Source organism: Antennarius striatus, chromosome 12 (genome assembly GCF_040054535.1).
Source record: "Antennarius striatus isolate MH-2024 chromosome 12, ASM4005453v1, whole genome shotgun sequence".
NCBI lineage: Eukaryota > Metazoa > Chordata > Actinopteri > Lophiiformes > Antennariidae > Antennarius > Antennarius striatus.
The window spans coordinates 6,457,044-6,475,313 of NC_090787.1; the positions used below are offsets into that span (position 1 = coordinate 6,457,044).

The 18,270-nt window shown below is 39.4% G+C and overlaps 1 protein-coding gene across 7 annotated transcripts in view; it reads left to right on the forward strand.

Moving 5' to 3' along the window:
* Positions 1-9,104: 9,104 nt before the first annotated feature.
* The window catches only part of hdac4 (histone deacetylase 4), a 103,018-nt gene continuing 93,852 nt past the window's right edge, over positions 9,105-18,270 (forward strand). For all 7 annotated transcript variants that reach the window (XR_011037704.1, XR_011037701.1, XR_011037703.1 and 4 more), the window contains exons 1-2: positions 9,105-9,213; positions 17,354-17,569. Coding sequence is in view for 1 of the 7 variants with exons in the window: in XM_068329720.1 (XP_068185821.1) it covers positions 17,548-17,569 (22 nt within the window). In the remaining 6 variants the exon portion in view is untranslated. The remainder of the gene's footprint in view (positions 9,214-17,353; positions 17,570-18,270) is intronic.

The following is an 18,270-nucleotide window of genomic DNA, read 5'->3' on the forward strand; positions in this document are numbered from 1 at the left end:
ATAATAATAATAATAATAATGCAACCCAAAGATCTCAACAAACGCTTTATGAGGAGGAGGTCAGGATGGTGGAGGAAAACTGCTGCAACAGACTTTGTTTTTGTGGTAGTTGGGTAAAAGAACCACAAGTCTGCTTTGCCCAGTTGCTAGTCAATGTATGAATGAAGCATCGGATGATGTAAGAGTTACCTCAAGCTTTCCCTGAAACACAAATCTCAAGTTGTATCAGTGCTGCATAGTAAACCCAATGTCAACATTTCCTCAGCAGCGCTGCATTCTGATTTTTTTTCTGCACGGGCTGCTCTCTCATACCGCAAAACATCCACGCTCCTGATCACTATCGCATGCCGTCCCTCCATCCCTCTCGGCCGGTTTCTCTCACTGTAAAACATGGAAATGGAAAAAACTAAGCTGGAGTGTTTTTTTCTTCTTCCTATAGCAGGGCTGCCAAATGCATCCAAATGAGTCACAGCCGGACTCGTGTGTCATTCCTTAGGCCTGATGCTGCACACGAGCGCAAGTCAAATGCACTTAAATTGAATTAATGTTGGGTTCAAGCACAAAACATGATGTATTTCAAACTTCAACCAAAACCAAGGCTGTTCCCTTAACTTAGTCAAAATTGTTTTAGCAGTCTAACCCTAACCAAACATTGGACACTACTCTCCAGTGTCATATCCCAATGGCATGACAGACGTCACGCTTCCTAAAGGTTTGCCAGTGATCAAGATGAGGTCATTTTTATTTCATTTCTCCATGTTGAGCACAGAGTTTCACAATACAGTAAAAGTTCCATTCATGCTATACATGTAGAACATACACATAATATAAATGCTCATTGCATTTTTAATTAAACAGGATAATGAAAGACATCATCAAATTCAAATGCATGCACACCAAGAAAATGAAATTGATGTGATTTTCCAAAATGTCTTGGTGACGATAATGAAAGTTCAAAATGCAAGAGACATTTCTCATCAACTTTGACTTCATTTGAGCCCCAAGCATCGTTGACGTCAGTTTTTATCATGCTGGGGGTTGTGTGCTCGGAATACGTTTCCACTTATCAAGAGCAGAAGATTGATTCAGGATGTTGTGGTGGAGACATGTATCTGGAGAGACCTGAACGTAGCAGCCTCTGGTTTTCTGCCGCCGTTTCATTGCATCTGTTTCCTTTCACTGAGAAATCTACTAGGAGGAATATAAGCAGTTGATATATTTAATCTTCTCACAAACAAACACATTCTAAATGTAGAAAGATGACTGTAGAGTCTATAAAGAGTATATGAGTTTCTATTTGTTCACACTCTGATTCTTGCAAACAAAAAATAAAAGAATTGGTACAATTTAAGCACCAATGTTGATTTTTGTTGTTGTCTTTTATTTGTGAAAAGGTGAAAAGTTTGCATTCCGAAACATTTAAGACACCACAAGTGTGTGTTTAGCCACAAATACACACTAATTATTATCTTTGCTCTTCAAGTTGTGCATCTGTGAACTGTAGCACAATCTGTACTGCCCAGACTGCAACCAAACTCCTCCAATATGACTCTTTATCCAGTGGGTTTAAGTGCACAGTCTCTGTTATGTAATAGCTGATCATCCCCTGTTTCCATGGTAATGCTACCTAGAAGTGGTGAGGACAGTGCTTGGTTTTAAACATAAGAAAAAAGCACCTTGCTGTCGTTCTTAACTTCGATTCTTTCTCTCATGATGTTGTTGTTCAAGGATTAGAGCTGCATTCTGTTCATCATCTTTACAGAACCATTTTGGAAGTGTCGAATGCTCCTGAGAAGCTTTATTGTTTGAGATTGTGAATGAGCACGCAGTTGGGGAGTTAAAATTAAAACGGCATTGCTTGATTTCTGGTTCTGCGTAGGTATCCTTAAATTTGCAGTAACTAAATAAAGTATTATTTGAATCCAGATTCAACACATTTAACCCTGGGAAACCTAAATCTTATGAAAGGATAAAAGAGAAAACACAGAGAGAAACCAAGAACCAAAATATTACAGCTTTTGTTGTCAATCTATAAAGATTATTTTTGCTTCATTGTTGTGTTGAAAATGAGCATCTGTGTGTCCTGACCAAGTCTGTGGAGTCTCGTTGTCACAGGGGCTCAGCATCGGTGATCTGGGAGATGGACATGATCCGGATTTGGATGTTAGGATGGACCGGTTTGGAAGGTTGTGCATATGAATGACGCCCACATTACTCATTTCTAATACATTCGAGAGAATGGTGACATTTGCAAAAGCTATTTTACGTGACATTACGCTAATCCATCAAACTAAATGCACTACGACACAAGTGAAGCAGTATGTCAAGGAATATAGGAGCGATATCAAAACAGTATTGATAAACAAAAAGATTGAGGTAGAATAAAAGACAGAGCGAGAGAAACCCCGCGGATACACAAGCAGGCATGATCGTCGTCGTCTGGGGGGATCCATGTGTCAGGAGACCCACGAGGGATCACTGATGCCATACACTGCTGAACTACTGCCGCGTGTGTGGCTTGGCTTAACAGGATTGGCTGGTGTGCTGTGTCTTAGATACCATTAATCCCTCTTATCCACTTACTGCACCTTAAACTGTGGAGGAAGGATTGCTGCTATCTCCTGTCTGTGATCCATTCTTAAAATCTGAACCGGAGGAAAAGCTTCACATTACATCCTAAACCACGGCTGTATATTCTAATACTTTGGATTTCACAGGTGAAGACATTTGTGGCAGTTGATATTTCTATATTGTGTTATTTTCCATTGATATCAAATGTAAACCCCACAAATCCTGTAATCTCTCTATCCACCTGTTCTGTTTTATTGTTTTCATCATCCTTTAATTCCTTTCCTTCTCTCAGACCAGGTGATTTTAAGTCAGCTCGGCTTTACCGTAGTTAGCCAATGAGAATCCACCATCTGCCTGTGGAGTTGTAGGTCGTAGACATATAATACACCTCCGCCAGATGACATCACTTAGACCTAAAATATTCATGTGAATTGTAATAAAATAGTCCATAATATTAACTACTATATCAACTATAAATCATCAACCACATCCCATCTTTCATAAAATGGTGACAGATGAAGGAAAATTAACCAAACTGCTGGACTAATAAAAGCTATAAAGTTATCTAGATTAAACAGTGTCTTTATAAACATTTATTCCTTCCATGTAGCCCCTATTTTCCGACTAGTGGATATACTTTATATGTCATTGTAATTCAGACTCCCTCAGCATGAAGAACCATGACCAGCATGTGTTATATGTGAAATGTTAGCCCTGTCAGCAGCCGTGACTTTTCTATAACCAGCGGCGGCCTGTTTATGATATTTTTATTAATGGTGCTCAAAGAAGAAATGTCTTGTTGAAGGTCAGACCAATCAAGGGATTGATGGAATATACAGTGAGCCCTCGCGCATTCGCACATCAACGCTTGTGACTTCACCTCATCGTGGATTTTTGGTCGGCAGTCACGTGATACCGTAAGCACATTCTATTGGCTGACGGCATCCGGAAGTGCACTACGTTCTGTGAGACTCGGACTTCCGTGAGACACAAAAGTGCTTTAAACAGTGAATAAAAGTGTGGGAAAAGGTAACACAGATAGGAGGTGTTTTAATATCAGTATGGGGAGGGTTCATAAACGTTTAAATTACCGTAAAAAATGAGATAGTTCTGAATTCGTTAATGTTGTGTGGTTCATGGAACGCATTAACTGCGAGGAACGAATGCGCACTGTAATCACATCAGGTATTCAACGTATAGAGAAAGCAGACCAACTCTTGACAAGTGTACTGCACAAGACTTCATAAAATCATGATATAAAACAAGCAACAATTACAGATAAAGATCTTGGTACCTAAGGTCCGGTGCAGGCAGGGAGTTGTGCTGCAGAAGAACGGCGGATTTGTTGATTTCCTTGTTTGCTGTTTTTCTTTTCTTTTAGGTTGTAATCATTGTCATCCAAGTTCTCGCTCCTTTTCAGAATGTTCCGATTGTTCTGAGCGCCACCCTTCTTGTACCAATAGTAAGGTTTAATTGCATGTCCCAGAATCATACCACTTGTGTTTTACCCACAGAAGAAGGGGAATGGTCATCTTATGGAGGAGGTCAGCCCACACATGTTTGATTGAATGTCATTCTCAGTGAGACGTCCTGTCATTTCATATGTGACCGTTTGAAAACATAATTTGGTGTGGATGGAAGTCAAAATCACACCATTTTAAAGAAGTAGACGCAGCTTTAATAAATATAATAAAGAATGCAGGTCGTACGTGATATCCTACAGTGGGTCATGGCGCTTTGCAAAAAGCTATTTCCTGTTCAGACAGTAAATCATTCCATAGGTATCAGAATGAAGTCTTGCCCACTATGACCCCTGAACTAGAATTGCTACTCACCATCTTGGACAGAACTCGCTGGAGTCTGAAAGCTGTCTCTGCTCTGGACCAACGGACCGAATCGATGAGCCAAGCATCCAGGACAGAAAGGACTAAAACCCCGGGTCATAATTACATTAGCTGGATGCATAAACACGCCCGTTTGCCTTTCCCTTTCTTCTGTGGGTGGCTGAAATCTTGAAATTAAATAAGATAATGGAAAAGGGAAAGGTTATTAGATTACTGCAGAAGGATTACAAGTACAACCCTGTTCGCACAACTGTTTGTCACAGCACCAGCGATTTCCACTGTTTGCCACATTTTGATGCCCTGACATCTACCCCTCCACTGCAACTACAGCCTGCAAATGTGTCAACGTTAGCTTATCTCCTAAAAGATAGTGCTGTGCTCTCCAGAGAATGCTCAGCTATGTTGAGTTTGGAAAAATTGATCTTCCCGTTAGAGAGTGCAGGAAATCCATTCACTGCTGTCAAAGCAATATTACAATGAAAGCAGACGATGTAGATTTCCTGCAGATCTTAGGCGACTTGGGAGCTCAAATAGAATTACTACTCATGTTTGGTAGGAAAGAGGATATATTTGATGAAGAAGGTGTTTTTAAAACCTGTATTGGCATTTCAGGAGTGCTTTGGTCGACAATCAACTTCTTTTAGCATTGAAGAATTTTATGAATTATCTGTGGCTTAAAAGTAGTTTGGTGTAATGAAGACAATATGCACATTTTAAAACAAGGCACTCAGAGATTGCAACATCCCGCGACACCCCTGAATTCAGCATTTTACCCTGACATACACATTTTTGTGCCTCTGGATTCCTGAAAATGTTGCTTTTTGTTTTGTGATTATATCTCGTCAGGTTTCAGAGATGTGTTCCTAAAAAGGTTTAAAAGTGAAACTTTGAGCTTGACCTATTTTTCCTCAAAGGTCAAGGTCATCATCCCCTTTGTGCTTTTTAATTCATCTTTCTATCTCCATCTTTCTATCTACGGAAGTAACTTGGACGGGCCTTTATTGTGGAATTTTGAAGTTCCCTTTCTCAGGAAGCAGTACTAGTTTCTTGATTTTATACCCCTAAAAGAGGTTTAAAAAAATGTGGCAGCATGAGATAATACCCGTCATTTTATTCCAAACACTTATATAATTTGTCCTGGCCTGGTCTTTCCTTTCTTATGGCAAATCCATAAGACGGTTGTGACCCGTTTCCCTTTATATTTCATGACATATGGTATATTAATGGATACATTCACTAAGTAAGGCTTTACCTGGGCCTTATGCACTTGAATAATACTGTTCTGCAGCACACATTTAGACTCAACAGTTATTAAAGTTAACCATCTAGCTGCTTGTCCAAAATTTCAGAAAGAAGGTAAGAAAGTGTTCCAACAGTCTTATGCCACAGCTCCATGTGCTGGTGAAGCATTAATCTGAACGGGACGGTGTCACGCGTGGACCCTATCTGTTCCCGTTACATAAAGCCCAGATGCGTTCTGTTCCACGCGGCACCGGAGAGACTTTCAGAGGATGAATATTATGTTGTCAGCGGTGTCCTTTTAGAGGCGAGTGGTGCCTGGGTTGATTTGTCCCATCTATGTTCAAATCAGCTTTCTTTACTGAGCCCATTTGTGTGCATACTTATTATGCTGTCAGTGTTTTCTTTAGTGAACCGCTCCGCTTGGCTGAGCTGTTGCATTTCTGTCCTGATGTGTGGCATCAATGTGATCTATTGTTGTGCCGCGCTGCTTTAGATTGCAGACTATGAGCGCACGCGGCACACTGCTAGCATTATTCCACTTCACACAGTCCATCACATCTTTTTATTCTAGTCTTCCTACATCCAATTGTTAGCGTTCAGTCTCTATGAGCACTCTCTAACCTAGAGAGGACAGCTTCACTGGTTTTTCTTTAATTACCATGGAAATTCCGTCTTCATCACGTCCTGTCTGGCCTCTATAATCAACTGTAGACAGCATGTTTGGATTCAAAAATCATGACAAGAATAACAACTCAGTCTTCTCTTTCATCCACCTAATTAAAGCTGAATTCCCATAGAGCGTGATGCTGTTTTCTTTTTTTCTACTGATATTGTGTCATTGTTGTTTTCAACGCCTGTCAGTGATGTCTTTGGTATTGTTCAAGAAGGAAGATATGAGCTGCAACCCCAACGGTGACAACTGTTTATTAAAAGTTGGGGGAGATGGGATTTAATAATTAAAGGCTTTCTGCAGGGACAGTTTTAAAATGATACTTTATAGAAACATCAGACAATAGGGATTTTTTTAGAACAATAAATGTTCATTTATTGATATCAGCTCTTTTACTCCTGCTGCATACATATTATCTAAAAGTTTGAGTGTTGAATGATTATGCCCACAAAAGTAGAATATGTAGAGGTCACGCGTGATTCATATGCAGCTCTCACTTCCAGGTGCATTGTGGATATTCAACATATGGAGTTAGTTCACAGTCAGGTATCTTTTCTTGGTATAGAGAAATTTCAGGAGGTTTGTGTCCTTTCAGGTGATGAATCTGCTTTTTTACAGTTGGATATAGTTTAGGCTGATGATAAGTTTCTCATTATAAATCCTCATTTCCCTGTATTTATCAGATGAACCCTGGAATTTGAAAGTTTCTAATCATGTGTCTTTTCCAGGAGGCATGATGATCACTGCCTGATACCAATTTCATAAATATTGTTTCCGTCACGTCGAGAAAGAAGTTTCACTTTTCTCAAACGAATCATCTACAGTTGATGAGACTCTCTTTACTCCGTTCAATGAGAACCGACGCGGCGAGTTGGCACTTGTTCTCATGCAGTTGAGGAAAAGCAATTCTTGGAAATCAAGTCATTCTCATGTGTGAGTTCCTTTCACACATGAGGAAGTAAAACGAGAATACGAACTCGTTGCGCAATTAACAGGTTTTAATGAAATATGTTGAATTATAGAGCATCCTCATGTTCCTCGTAGCCTGAAGAGTTTGGTTCATTTCAAATGAAAGATTTCTGTGTTTTTTGTTTTTTATGTTCATACTCACTTCAACTCACAATACAATTATGTCATCAAATGTTGTGCATCCCATGTGATGGTTGGTTATTTATGATGAATCCATGACAGAAGATTGACAAGATTAAGAAAACGTCCCATTTCTCTGACACACAGGAAGCTGCTTGCTGGCTAAACCCCGTTTCTAGCCTGGTGAGCACGTCATTGAAATGCTCAGCGTCTAAGTACTTCCTGTTTATTGTTACATTACATTTTCAAACTGATATATCGTGTTTCTCTACTCCCTGCACACACGACAAGACTTTCCCTTTCAGGACTTAAATCCTCTAAATAATAATGAACCACTTCCTATGACAATTTGTTATCATGTGAAACTGGATATATACAAGCAAACAGTAAAAGCTTCCTTCATCTGAATTAGTTCTTTACATTAATATTGATTTAATTGTCAGCAGTGGAGGTTTTGCAGCAATATTATTTCTGCTCTTCTTTTCACCAAATGGAGGCTGTGGGAGAAGAAGCTCCCAGATTCTTTGGTTTGTATTTACAACTTATAGGATGATGTGAATGTTGTGTGACTTAGCTGGTACAGTCAGGATGGTATGACATGAATGTGAATTTTTTTTCAACCAGAGCTACTGCTGTCAGTCAAATCTGAAAAAACCGCAGTCACTCCATCCTGATGAGCGTAGCTGTATTTTTGATTGATAAAATGGTACAAATATTTCAAAATAGTCAAAAAAAATCTTGTCAGCTTGACTTGTGTTCAAATTAATTTTTGTGCTACTAATAAAAACTTTACCTCCCTTTAAAACCTCCCTTTACATTAAAAATGCTGATTACAAAGACATGAAGGGGGAGGTGAAAAATGAAAAAGTGTCATGAACTTGACATTTTTTCCTAAGATCTCTTCCAAAAATGCGAAGGTTTCATTCATGTAACATGTACCACATTTCAACCGAGTTTCAAGGTAATCTGGTTCAATAAATCAACAAACAGAAGTAGAAAGAATTCCTCCACCAAAGTCGTGGAGTTCCCTTCAATTTAATCAAACCATGAAGTACAGCAAGATGCAAGCACCATCAGAATGAGAAAAGCTGCTTTTACATTTATATTACAGAAAATGAAAATAAATAAATAAATAGACCATCCTTTGCCCTGCAATCTAAAAATCAATGGAATTGTGTTGTCAGGCGCGATGCCCTTTGAGGTTGATAAAAATCCATGTAGTTTTGTACTTAATCTATAATAATCCATTTTGCAATATTGAATAAAGTTTTAAAAAAAAAAAAGATTTTTCTCATCCACACACTCAATTTCCACACCTGTATGGTGGATATCAATGTTCATAAACATGGATCATTTAAAAACTAATATGTTCTTCTCTGTTTTATAACCACGCATCAGGTAAAGCTGTCACACAGTCTAATCAGTTTAACTTTATTTAATCATGTCGACAGACAAAGAGGTCATTTGTAAAGTGACGTCAGATCAACCAAGCACAAATCATAGGACACCATCAGATCACACACACACACACACGCACGCACGCACGCACGCACGCACGCACGCACCTGGCGTGTTGGATCATCTGGAAAATGATTTGGTCACGTGGGCCATCAACAGTTCCTTCAGCTGTCAGTCATGCTGTCCCGCAGACCCCGCCTCCTACGGAAGGTCGTGTGACACGTGACTGACTCAATATAGCGGAGGTGTTGCGCTTTATAGTTCCGACGGGTCCTAAAACCCTGCCCAGTGGATCCTCCTGGATACCGGGAGAGAAACCAGCCTGCTGTTTTGAGTCAGGTAGTGTGTGTCGCTCCGTCTTTTCAGGACGTAATCCTCATTTTATTTTTTCGTACACTGGGAGGCAAAAAATAAAAATAAAAAAATAAAACGAAAATCAAAAGATATTCGTGTTGTTTAAAGTTTGCCCCCTCAGTTCCGCTTTCTCTTCCAAGCCTCAACTATTCCAGATTTTCGTGGAGTTTGTTTCTCATTTCACGGGTCGGGACATGATCGATACTGTAGTTATCACTTTGTAATTGACGTACAAGTTGAGTGTGTGTGTTTTCCGAAGCTTTGCCGCTCACATTTCATGCTCAACCGTGTGAAAGTATTTACTTTAGGTTCGGTAAGGAGCAATTTGTCACCGGGTTACGTCGGTTTGTTTACCCGTAAACACGATGACAGGATCTGTTTTAATGGAGTGTAGATGTTTACCTCTACTCCTAAAACGTTCGCTCGCATATTTTTTTTTTTTAAAACAGTAAAGTCGGTTTTTAGTGTTTGTGGAGATTTGTGCTGCTGCTGGATCAGTTTTTGGGTGTAAACTTCTGTCAACACAAGAGAGCAGCAGCAGGACGGTGGGATGAGATTGTAACACCCCCACCACCGTCAGGCATCATGAGGGAGACGGTGAACTCCTTGCACCCTCATCTGTGGGTGTCCTTTGTGGATGGTAACCATCCCAGTGAAAGCAACATTTATTTCCTCCATGAAAGGGGAAAACCTGGTGATTTTTCCCTCAACAATAAACCGGATGTTGGCCAGTCATGGTTCAATGTGCGTCTGCACTGCTCACAAAGATCCCAAGTGGAAGTGTAGTTAATTAAATTTTGAGTTCTTTTTAGTAGGATGGGAGATTTCTTTCCACTTTCTTTGTAACGCTGAAATTGTGGCCTTTCAGATATTTTTTTCCTCGTCATAATAATATAAGGCCCAACAGATTAGAAATAACCCGACATCGACAACCCGTGACTTTTTATCGTTGCATGGAGCGAAGAATCCAAATTCGGATTGTTCAAGTTCTTAAAATGTAGATATCTGGCGTTGATCAGTATATAGCTGGTTACTAAACAGTAATGGAGAAGGCTAATATACTGTATAACTGAGGTCACAGAAATTCAGAGTCATTCAAATGGGAATCATTTTTGTTTGAAAGTTAAGAAGTCACAAAAAATAATTGCAGATTTGTGTTCATGGAAAATCAGCTATTACGCCAAAGGTCCAGAGGCCTGAGTACTGATCTCACCCTTTACACAAGCTTTTCGGCCTCACACTGCCTCCCAAATTTTAATAGATTTTCCATTCGTTTTTCACTTAACTGCTAACTGCTGCTAGCTGTTTTTAAAATCCAGACGCATTTGTCTTCCCAATTTTACCTCCCCGTCCACCTTTTGACCTATGCTATTTCTAAACTGTTGCTGTATTCTCAGCTAAAAAGTTTGCTTCAGCTCAGAACAGCAAGGCAACAGTCCCATCCAGGCCATGTTCATGACTTAAAGTACCCATCAAAAGTTCCTTCTTTCGCTGTCTGAATTTTTCACTTACAAGGGAAACATTCTCTACCTGTATTATGTTCAGAGTTTTCCAAGGTTTTATTTTCACTGACTGAAACACTACATTTATATTCCACGCTGGAGGCACATGGACATGGTTGGGGTGGATAGTAGAGTAGGACTCAGAAACCAACAGAAGCCGCAGTTGGAGTCCAGCCTGTGGTCTGTGGTTATGCACTTGAATTGAGGTTCAGTAAACATTGTGATTTTGGTCAAAAGCTTTTGAAAACAATTGGAATATGTTGTCAGTCATTACTGATCTGTTCTGTATTAATACACTGGTGACCTGCCATGTATGCGGTTAAAAGGCAGAAAAATGTCATCAGTGTTGTCTTAAATCACATGTTCACACTTGTAAATTATGGATCCAGTATAATTTGTCTTGATGGAGTTGAGTGAAAACCTTCTCAACAGTAAAGCAATCAGAAGAAGAATCTGGTACTCAGTCGTTTAAATTTCCCAGATATTTTCTCTGAAATCTGAATTTGAGGCTAACTTCGGTATTGTAGTAGAAAGTTCATCCCTCTCTCGTCCTCTGAGACTCCTTTTAAGCCTTCACTAGCGGAAGCCATTCCATCAGCATTACACTCTTCGAAGGACGGCTGCTGTAAGGCTTGTAAACTTCAGGCGCCACAGGAAGAAGGTCCCCACATTCCAAATACTGCGCCTCTTGTGACTAGTGAGGCTAATGCCCAAACTGGAGCGCGGGTAAAGCAGGATCTCCATAGTCAACATGTTTCCGTTAGACAATCCTTTAAGGCAGTCTTTCAGCCACCTAACTGCTGATGTTATACGGACTTAACGAGTGTGAGAAGAAATTAATTTCTTAAAAGATCAGATATATTTCTGTAGTAGGTTAGCTCTGTCTTGCAATAACTAAAAAACATTCTCTAGTTTTAGAATTCGGTCTTATTTGGTTGCTTGGCAATGACTCAGTTAACATTACGTCATGTTGGCAGAGATCAGCCCCTCTACATTGGAGTTTCTCTTACAAAGTGTGACATGATGATGCAGTGGATAGCAACAAAGTCAATTCCACCTGAGGACTTAGGTTAGCCGAGTTTGTGAAAAAATATTTTGACAGTAATGGGAGCACATGTCATACTAATCCAGATTTATTCTAAATTCACTGTTTCTTGACTGCTGATCATGTTATTTATTAAATGTTCATGGTGTCAAAGGCAGGGTGAAGTACATAGGTCTTATTTAGTATTAAACCATTTCAGACTGAGCATCTTCAAGGAGTGGGTTATCAATCGACCAGCTGATCGATTCATGCTGTACGTCCCCTTTTAATTGTGGAGCTCTTAGTCAAGAGTTTGATTTTTACTGTTCTAGTGTACTTTTGGGATATAAAAGAGCATAAGAAAAGAGCTCACTTTAATGTGTTTATTCTTTCTCTTGATTTTTGTAAACAAACAAATCCTTTCTATACTGAATTCAACTCATCACTGGCTACCAGACTACAGTTTTGGAGCCCATAATTCTTTTTCTTTACTTGCCTCCAACTTTTAAATCTCATTAATAAGCTCATTTAGCTGAGTTCCATTGTGCTTTGTCAGAGTCCAAGCATGACTTTCCAACTTCCTCCCATCATTTAGCACAAGCTGGCACTGCATAAGCTCGCTTGTTGGTGGATGTTTTGTGGTTGTTGTCACGCGAGTGGATACTAATGAGGTCTATTTATTTCCTTGTTGTGCTTGGGGACAAATAAGGTGACAGGAACCTGTGAAGCACTGGAACCTTTCACATTGCTTTGCGGTGCCTTCCATTCAACTTTTTGTATGTTTGTGAAAAAATTTATCTTTGGCTTTTATCTCTTTTTTTTCTCAGTTTCTGTTTTGTGCACAATTGTCATTTCATCATTTTGGATTAGGTAAGCGTAAAATATGTTAAATGCATAAGCCTTAAATATATTTCCTTGTCGTTTTACCTTTTCTCACTTCACATACTTTTGTGCAACTCACAAAGTGAAAGGAAGCCAGAATTGACCAAGCAGTAAAAGTAGACAAGAGGAAGATTCAAAGCAGTAAAATGGACACAGAGCCTTTAATGGGAAGCCATACAGAAGCTCTCAGCCTCAACTGATGCGATTTGAGGCTTGATGAATCCTTGTGTGTTGATCCTTCTGGTTGCCCAATGAGTTCATAGCTGAGAATCATTATCCCAGATTTAGACCTCATTATGCCTCACAACTCCAGTAACAAATTCATTTTAGCACCTTTGTGCTCTGCCGGGACCGTGCCCTGACTTCAAACATGTTCTCCCTCCCCAAACTTAATTCAGGAATTGTTGGAGTGGTACCTGTTTGGGAAAGTGGTCCTTGTTTGTGGATTTGTTGTAGATGTCAAGTTGATGGTCACTAATTTAGTCTATTAATGACACTGTTATTATAGTTCCATTTTATAAGTGGACTTTAATGTGCAAAGCCACACTCAACAAGGACTGAACCAACTATCCCACCATGTTTCCCCCTTCTCAATGAGTTTTTAAAAACCAAACCTGATAGGCTGAAATTTTATATCTCTTCAATTTATTGCACGTCACAGAACGTTTTCCTCAGAAAAAAGATTTAAATTTTTTATTTTAGTTCATTTGAGATATTTTGCTAAAACTCCATCCATTTAAATACTTTTCACCTGGCATATATACATCCTGCGAAGCGGTGATGTACAATATTGTAATTGTCAGTGTTTGTGTGTTCGTCTGTCCGTTCACCAAATATCATCACAACCGTTACAGATAGAAAGATGAAAGAAAAAGCACATTACTCGGGCGGCAAAGGGGATGAAAATGACTGCCTTATTGTCGCTCGATTTTGATACGATCAGGCCACAATCGGCCAATACCCTACACTGAGCCATGATGTGAAGGCAATGAATGATGATCGTGTCTTGAAATATGATATGATACATTACATTTACACAAATGCTGTTACTCTTTTTGGTACTGAATGAATGATTACTAAAGGGAATGATTTCTGAGAGATAATAATATACAGTATTTATAACAAGGTAGACCAGTATAGGGGTTAAGACATGAGAGTGACATTGAAAGAATTTGAATAAAGAAGAGGAAGTACAGTACTGTATAATGGATTTTCGTTGTTGAAAAGAACTGACACTACTGTATATGGAAAGATGTGCCTTCTTGCCTTTTTATTGAACTCACAATAGTCTTCTGTCGTCATGGTCATCAACTTACAAAGAGTGAAGTGGGTCAAGGTCTGTCTGACCACCTGTTCCCCTGTCAGGGGCTGTTATGTAGACAAACTTACCTGCACTACATTAAGTTTTCCTTCTTTTTTAGTGTATAGAGATCTCACATTGTGGACATTTTCTTCGTTCTCTTGCACCTTGTAGTTCATGTCACACGTTCGGGTAACTGCAACAGTGGAAGTAAACACGTTTTATTGAGGGGGATTTTTTAAATAGTTGTCCGGATTTTAACAAAGCAAGGGGAGACATAGAAATCCATTTACCAGAATTATTCCGATCTAACATACAACAGTCAGTGTCTTGCTGCAAATCCTTACATGTGCAGTAGTGTTACTTCTCAAGCATTTGCTCACTCCTCCCCCTGCTCACCCACTTTAACTGTCATGTCATCTCAGTTTGACATGGAGATACCCTCAGTTGAACTGGCGACAGTCTAGACATGTCACAACGTTTTCTCCCTGCCCTACCGTTTCCTTGTTGGTATAGATTTGTTACAGAATCTTTCTAATCTAATACAGTTCACTGTAAAAAGATTCTACACCCCAACAACAAGGAAAATCGGCAACTTGTCAATCAACATACTGACATTGCCTCTAATCCCACTCACAAACTGAATAATTCATAGTCAATTAGAGCTGAGAGGCTGAAGTCTTTCTGGCACAAGTGCATTTTCAGTGATTCATTTCATGAGCTATGCAAGGGGTCTCTTAATTGTTGTTTACTGCTTGCTGGCCAACCACATGTTATTTTTATGTCATGGTGATTACTCCCAGCAGTGCTCGGAGAGCTTGGGAAATGAAGTCCATTAAGGGGTCCTGAGAGCTGTTTTCCTGTCAAGCTCCATGAAACGCTTCCAGGTTCAAACTTAACTGGATGAGGACAATAAATCTTCAATGTCAAGTGTCAGGAAATGGGATGCATGAAGTGATGGAGGTAGTATATTATGATTCCACAGTGCAGGAAAATACCTGCAAGTGTTGTGCAAAGATTGATTTTTAATGGGATCCCAGAAGAACAGTTGAAATTGCAGAATGAGTGGAATCGTATGGAAATAATATTAAAAGCTGCACGAGCACAGCTGATGGCTGACCAGTGCCTCAGACTACAGGGTGATGATGTCATAAGGAGCAGGCTTGCCTTTCCTTGGAACCGTTCTCCTTTGACATCAGTAAATGCCAAGTTGACATAGTAAAGAAAAGCTATAAAAAAATGCAAACTGAATTCTGAGAGATGGAAAAATAGGTTTTTAAATAGCGTCTCTGCCCTTCAGACAACACACTTCAAAATTTGAAGCCTCAGCACGGCAGTCCAACCAGCCCGACAAAGAGTTGTCTACATACATGTATTTATGTGATGCACACACATACACACTTGTTTTTTTTTTAATCAGGATCATTCATCATCCCTACCTCTTGTCGTTGTGTCTGTGAAAAATAATCAAACGTTGCAATGAAAAATACTGTTTGTTCTATCCTGGTTAAAGTTTAATACAGTACAAACTATTTATTAACAAAATGTGTCTCTATTATATCACCACCTATTGCTGTGACAGTTTTTCCTGTCATGCTGATGACTAAAATAGAAATAAGCAGGGCAAAGGTGCAACAAGTTGTTTCTCAGGTGGTAACTGTACAGTACAGACTACACCTACAGTCTGTCAGTGCAAATGTTGCAGCTTCTCAAGATGAAGAAAAATGACTGTTCCCCAGCAGCTGGGAAACTGAAGCGAGACATGGAAGTTAAGCTACTTTGACTAAAATTATATTTTTGATGTTTATGTTGGTTTTAATTGGATTGGTTTCAGTTTATGTTTGGAGGAACTGTATAGTAACTTCACAATAATAATAATAATTAACCAACACAAATGTCGTCCGTGAGAAATCATCAACCAGCTATTTTCAATGACCTGACATCTCACCGTCTTTGGTTTTTATTTGAGGCTGATCCAAACAATGCTGGTGTAACGCTGCCCCTAGTGTGTGTTTAAAGGTTGCACGTCAGTTGCAGAAGTACAGTATGTATGACATTAAACACACATTTTTTTTCTGGTTGTGTGTCCTGCATGTCAGCTCACCAGACGGTGGTTAGCTATTGTTAGTAACGCTGCTGTCATCATAAAGGTAGTACAACAATAACCTCACCTTCCACCTCGTGTGTTTGTGTGGGTGTCTGTGCTTGTGTGTGGGTGGCATGTTTTCATGTACTGCAGTTGCATTACGCACACATACACACACACACACACACACACACACACACACACACACACACACACACACACACACACACACACACACACACACACACACACACACTCCAAACAGTGTAAAAAGTTTTCTCCCTCTTTAGTTTTAAGTCTATAAGCCTCTGTTTGTGTTTCACTGTAGCACAGCTGATCATACAAGCTGTGGGAGTGAAGATTTAGTAATTCCACTACAAGCTGGCAAATGTTGAAATTCTTGAAAAGTCACATTTTATTAATCGTTTATAGCCGTGCCAGTGTATATCTGTATCTGCAGAACATCAGTGGTTGTGTTTAGCAATGCTTCTGTGAGCGTAAAATGAATGAATAGTCTCCAAAACGAATGTCCACCCGTGTGTAATACCCTTCAGCACATTTCACAAACCTTACCTACCAGCATCACCAATCTTCATGCTCGGGGATTCAGGGATTCAGCTGTTTTTTGCTCCGTTGCTCAGTGTCAAGTGCTCGTCAGGGATCAATTGTGAATGAAGCGAGTTTTGTTGTTGTCAGTAAGAAATTCACGTGATGCTGTTGCTTTCAGTGTCCACGTGTCAAGACATTAATGTGGGAGTGGAAGACAAGCTTATTGAGGATGAGTATGGACTCCCAGAGCTGTCTGTCAGGACGTCCATCGGAGCGTGAAAATCTTTTCCTCTTAGTGTATTCTATTGATTAGTCATACACTACAATTTTGTGATGTCCTAGAATTCTAATCTTTATTTGGGGGTCTTTAGCAGTATGACATTAAAATGCGATTAATTAGATTAATTACAAATCCTGTAATTAATTAGATTAACTTTTTAAATCGCCTGACAGCACTAATTTAAATATTCCATTTTTGCTTCATCAACAACAAGTTGGTGCATTTTGTTTTTTTGGATTTTACTTCTGATTTTCTGCTATCAACTGTAACTCTTCTCCCTCACGTACATCAAATGAAATGTGTTCATACATTTTCTGAACATATTTTTTTCGTTCCACACATGGCCCTGAGTTAAACAGGCTCAACTGGTGGCCACCGCTACCCGCCACCAGACCCTCAATGACCCCTGACTGAAAACTGGTAGTTGACTTAAGTGTTAAATTAAACACTGGTTTCAACCTGTAATCTTCAATTCCCATGAAAACCTGTTTCTCTCTCACAGCCTGACTGTTTGCTGACAGGAGTCCTGAGGCCTCCACACGTGGAGCAGTGTGATGAAGCCCTGAACTGCTTCACGTCCAGCTGGCAGCGCCAACTTGGCTGCGTTGCACATGGTGACCAATACAGACGCTTCAGAGGGCTGACAGCCTCACAGCTTACCCCTGTGAAGTCCGCCTGGCAACAGCAACCATAAAAATGAGCTCTCATAGTCGGACAGGTAAGATGTTGAAAGAAAAAAAAAATTAAGAAGGACTTTTCTCTGGTAGTCTTGTGTAAAAGTTAATACCTGGACTTTAATCTGTGATGCATTCAGTTCAAAACAATAAGTAAATAGTGGAATCACTGCTTCTGTTTGGATGTGAAGGAGAATGCAAATGAAGAGGGTGGAGGCTACATGACCTGTTGTTGTTTTTTCATTTTTTTATTCTGACAGTGCAAACAGGAAGTTGTTTTTCTTCAGTCGTGTAAGTTCTAACTTTAATCAAAAGTTAGAAGTTTTGATGTACTGCGAAGTCGGAATTGGAACAAACTAAACATATATGTTTCTTTAATCCTTAAACCCTCAAATGTCATAAAAATCTCAAATGAATTTTACAACGTTGCTAAAATAATATTTTACCATTCAAGATGGAAGTTGTCTCTTTTATATGGACTTTTCTCTGATGACTCTGAAAGCTGTTGTTCTTCTCTCTGTGGAACATGATGCATCATTGATGATGCAGACAAGTCAGTTATCAGATGATATCCTTATTTCATCTATCCGAGCTTCATAATTAGGTTAGTGGTTATATTATTGAACTGTAAATAGACTTACAATAGTGGGATAAATTGAACAGAAAGACTAATCCCTGTGCGTAATGTATTGGATGAAATGTCCTGTCCTATTTGTAGAGATGGAAGCACTTTAGAATAGGAAAA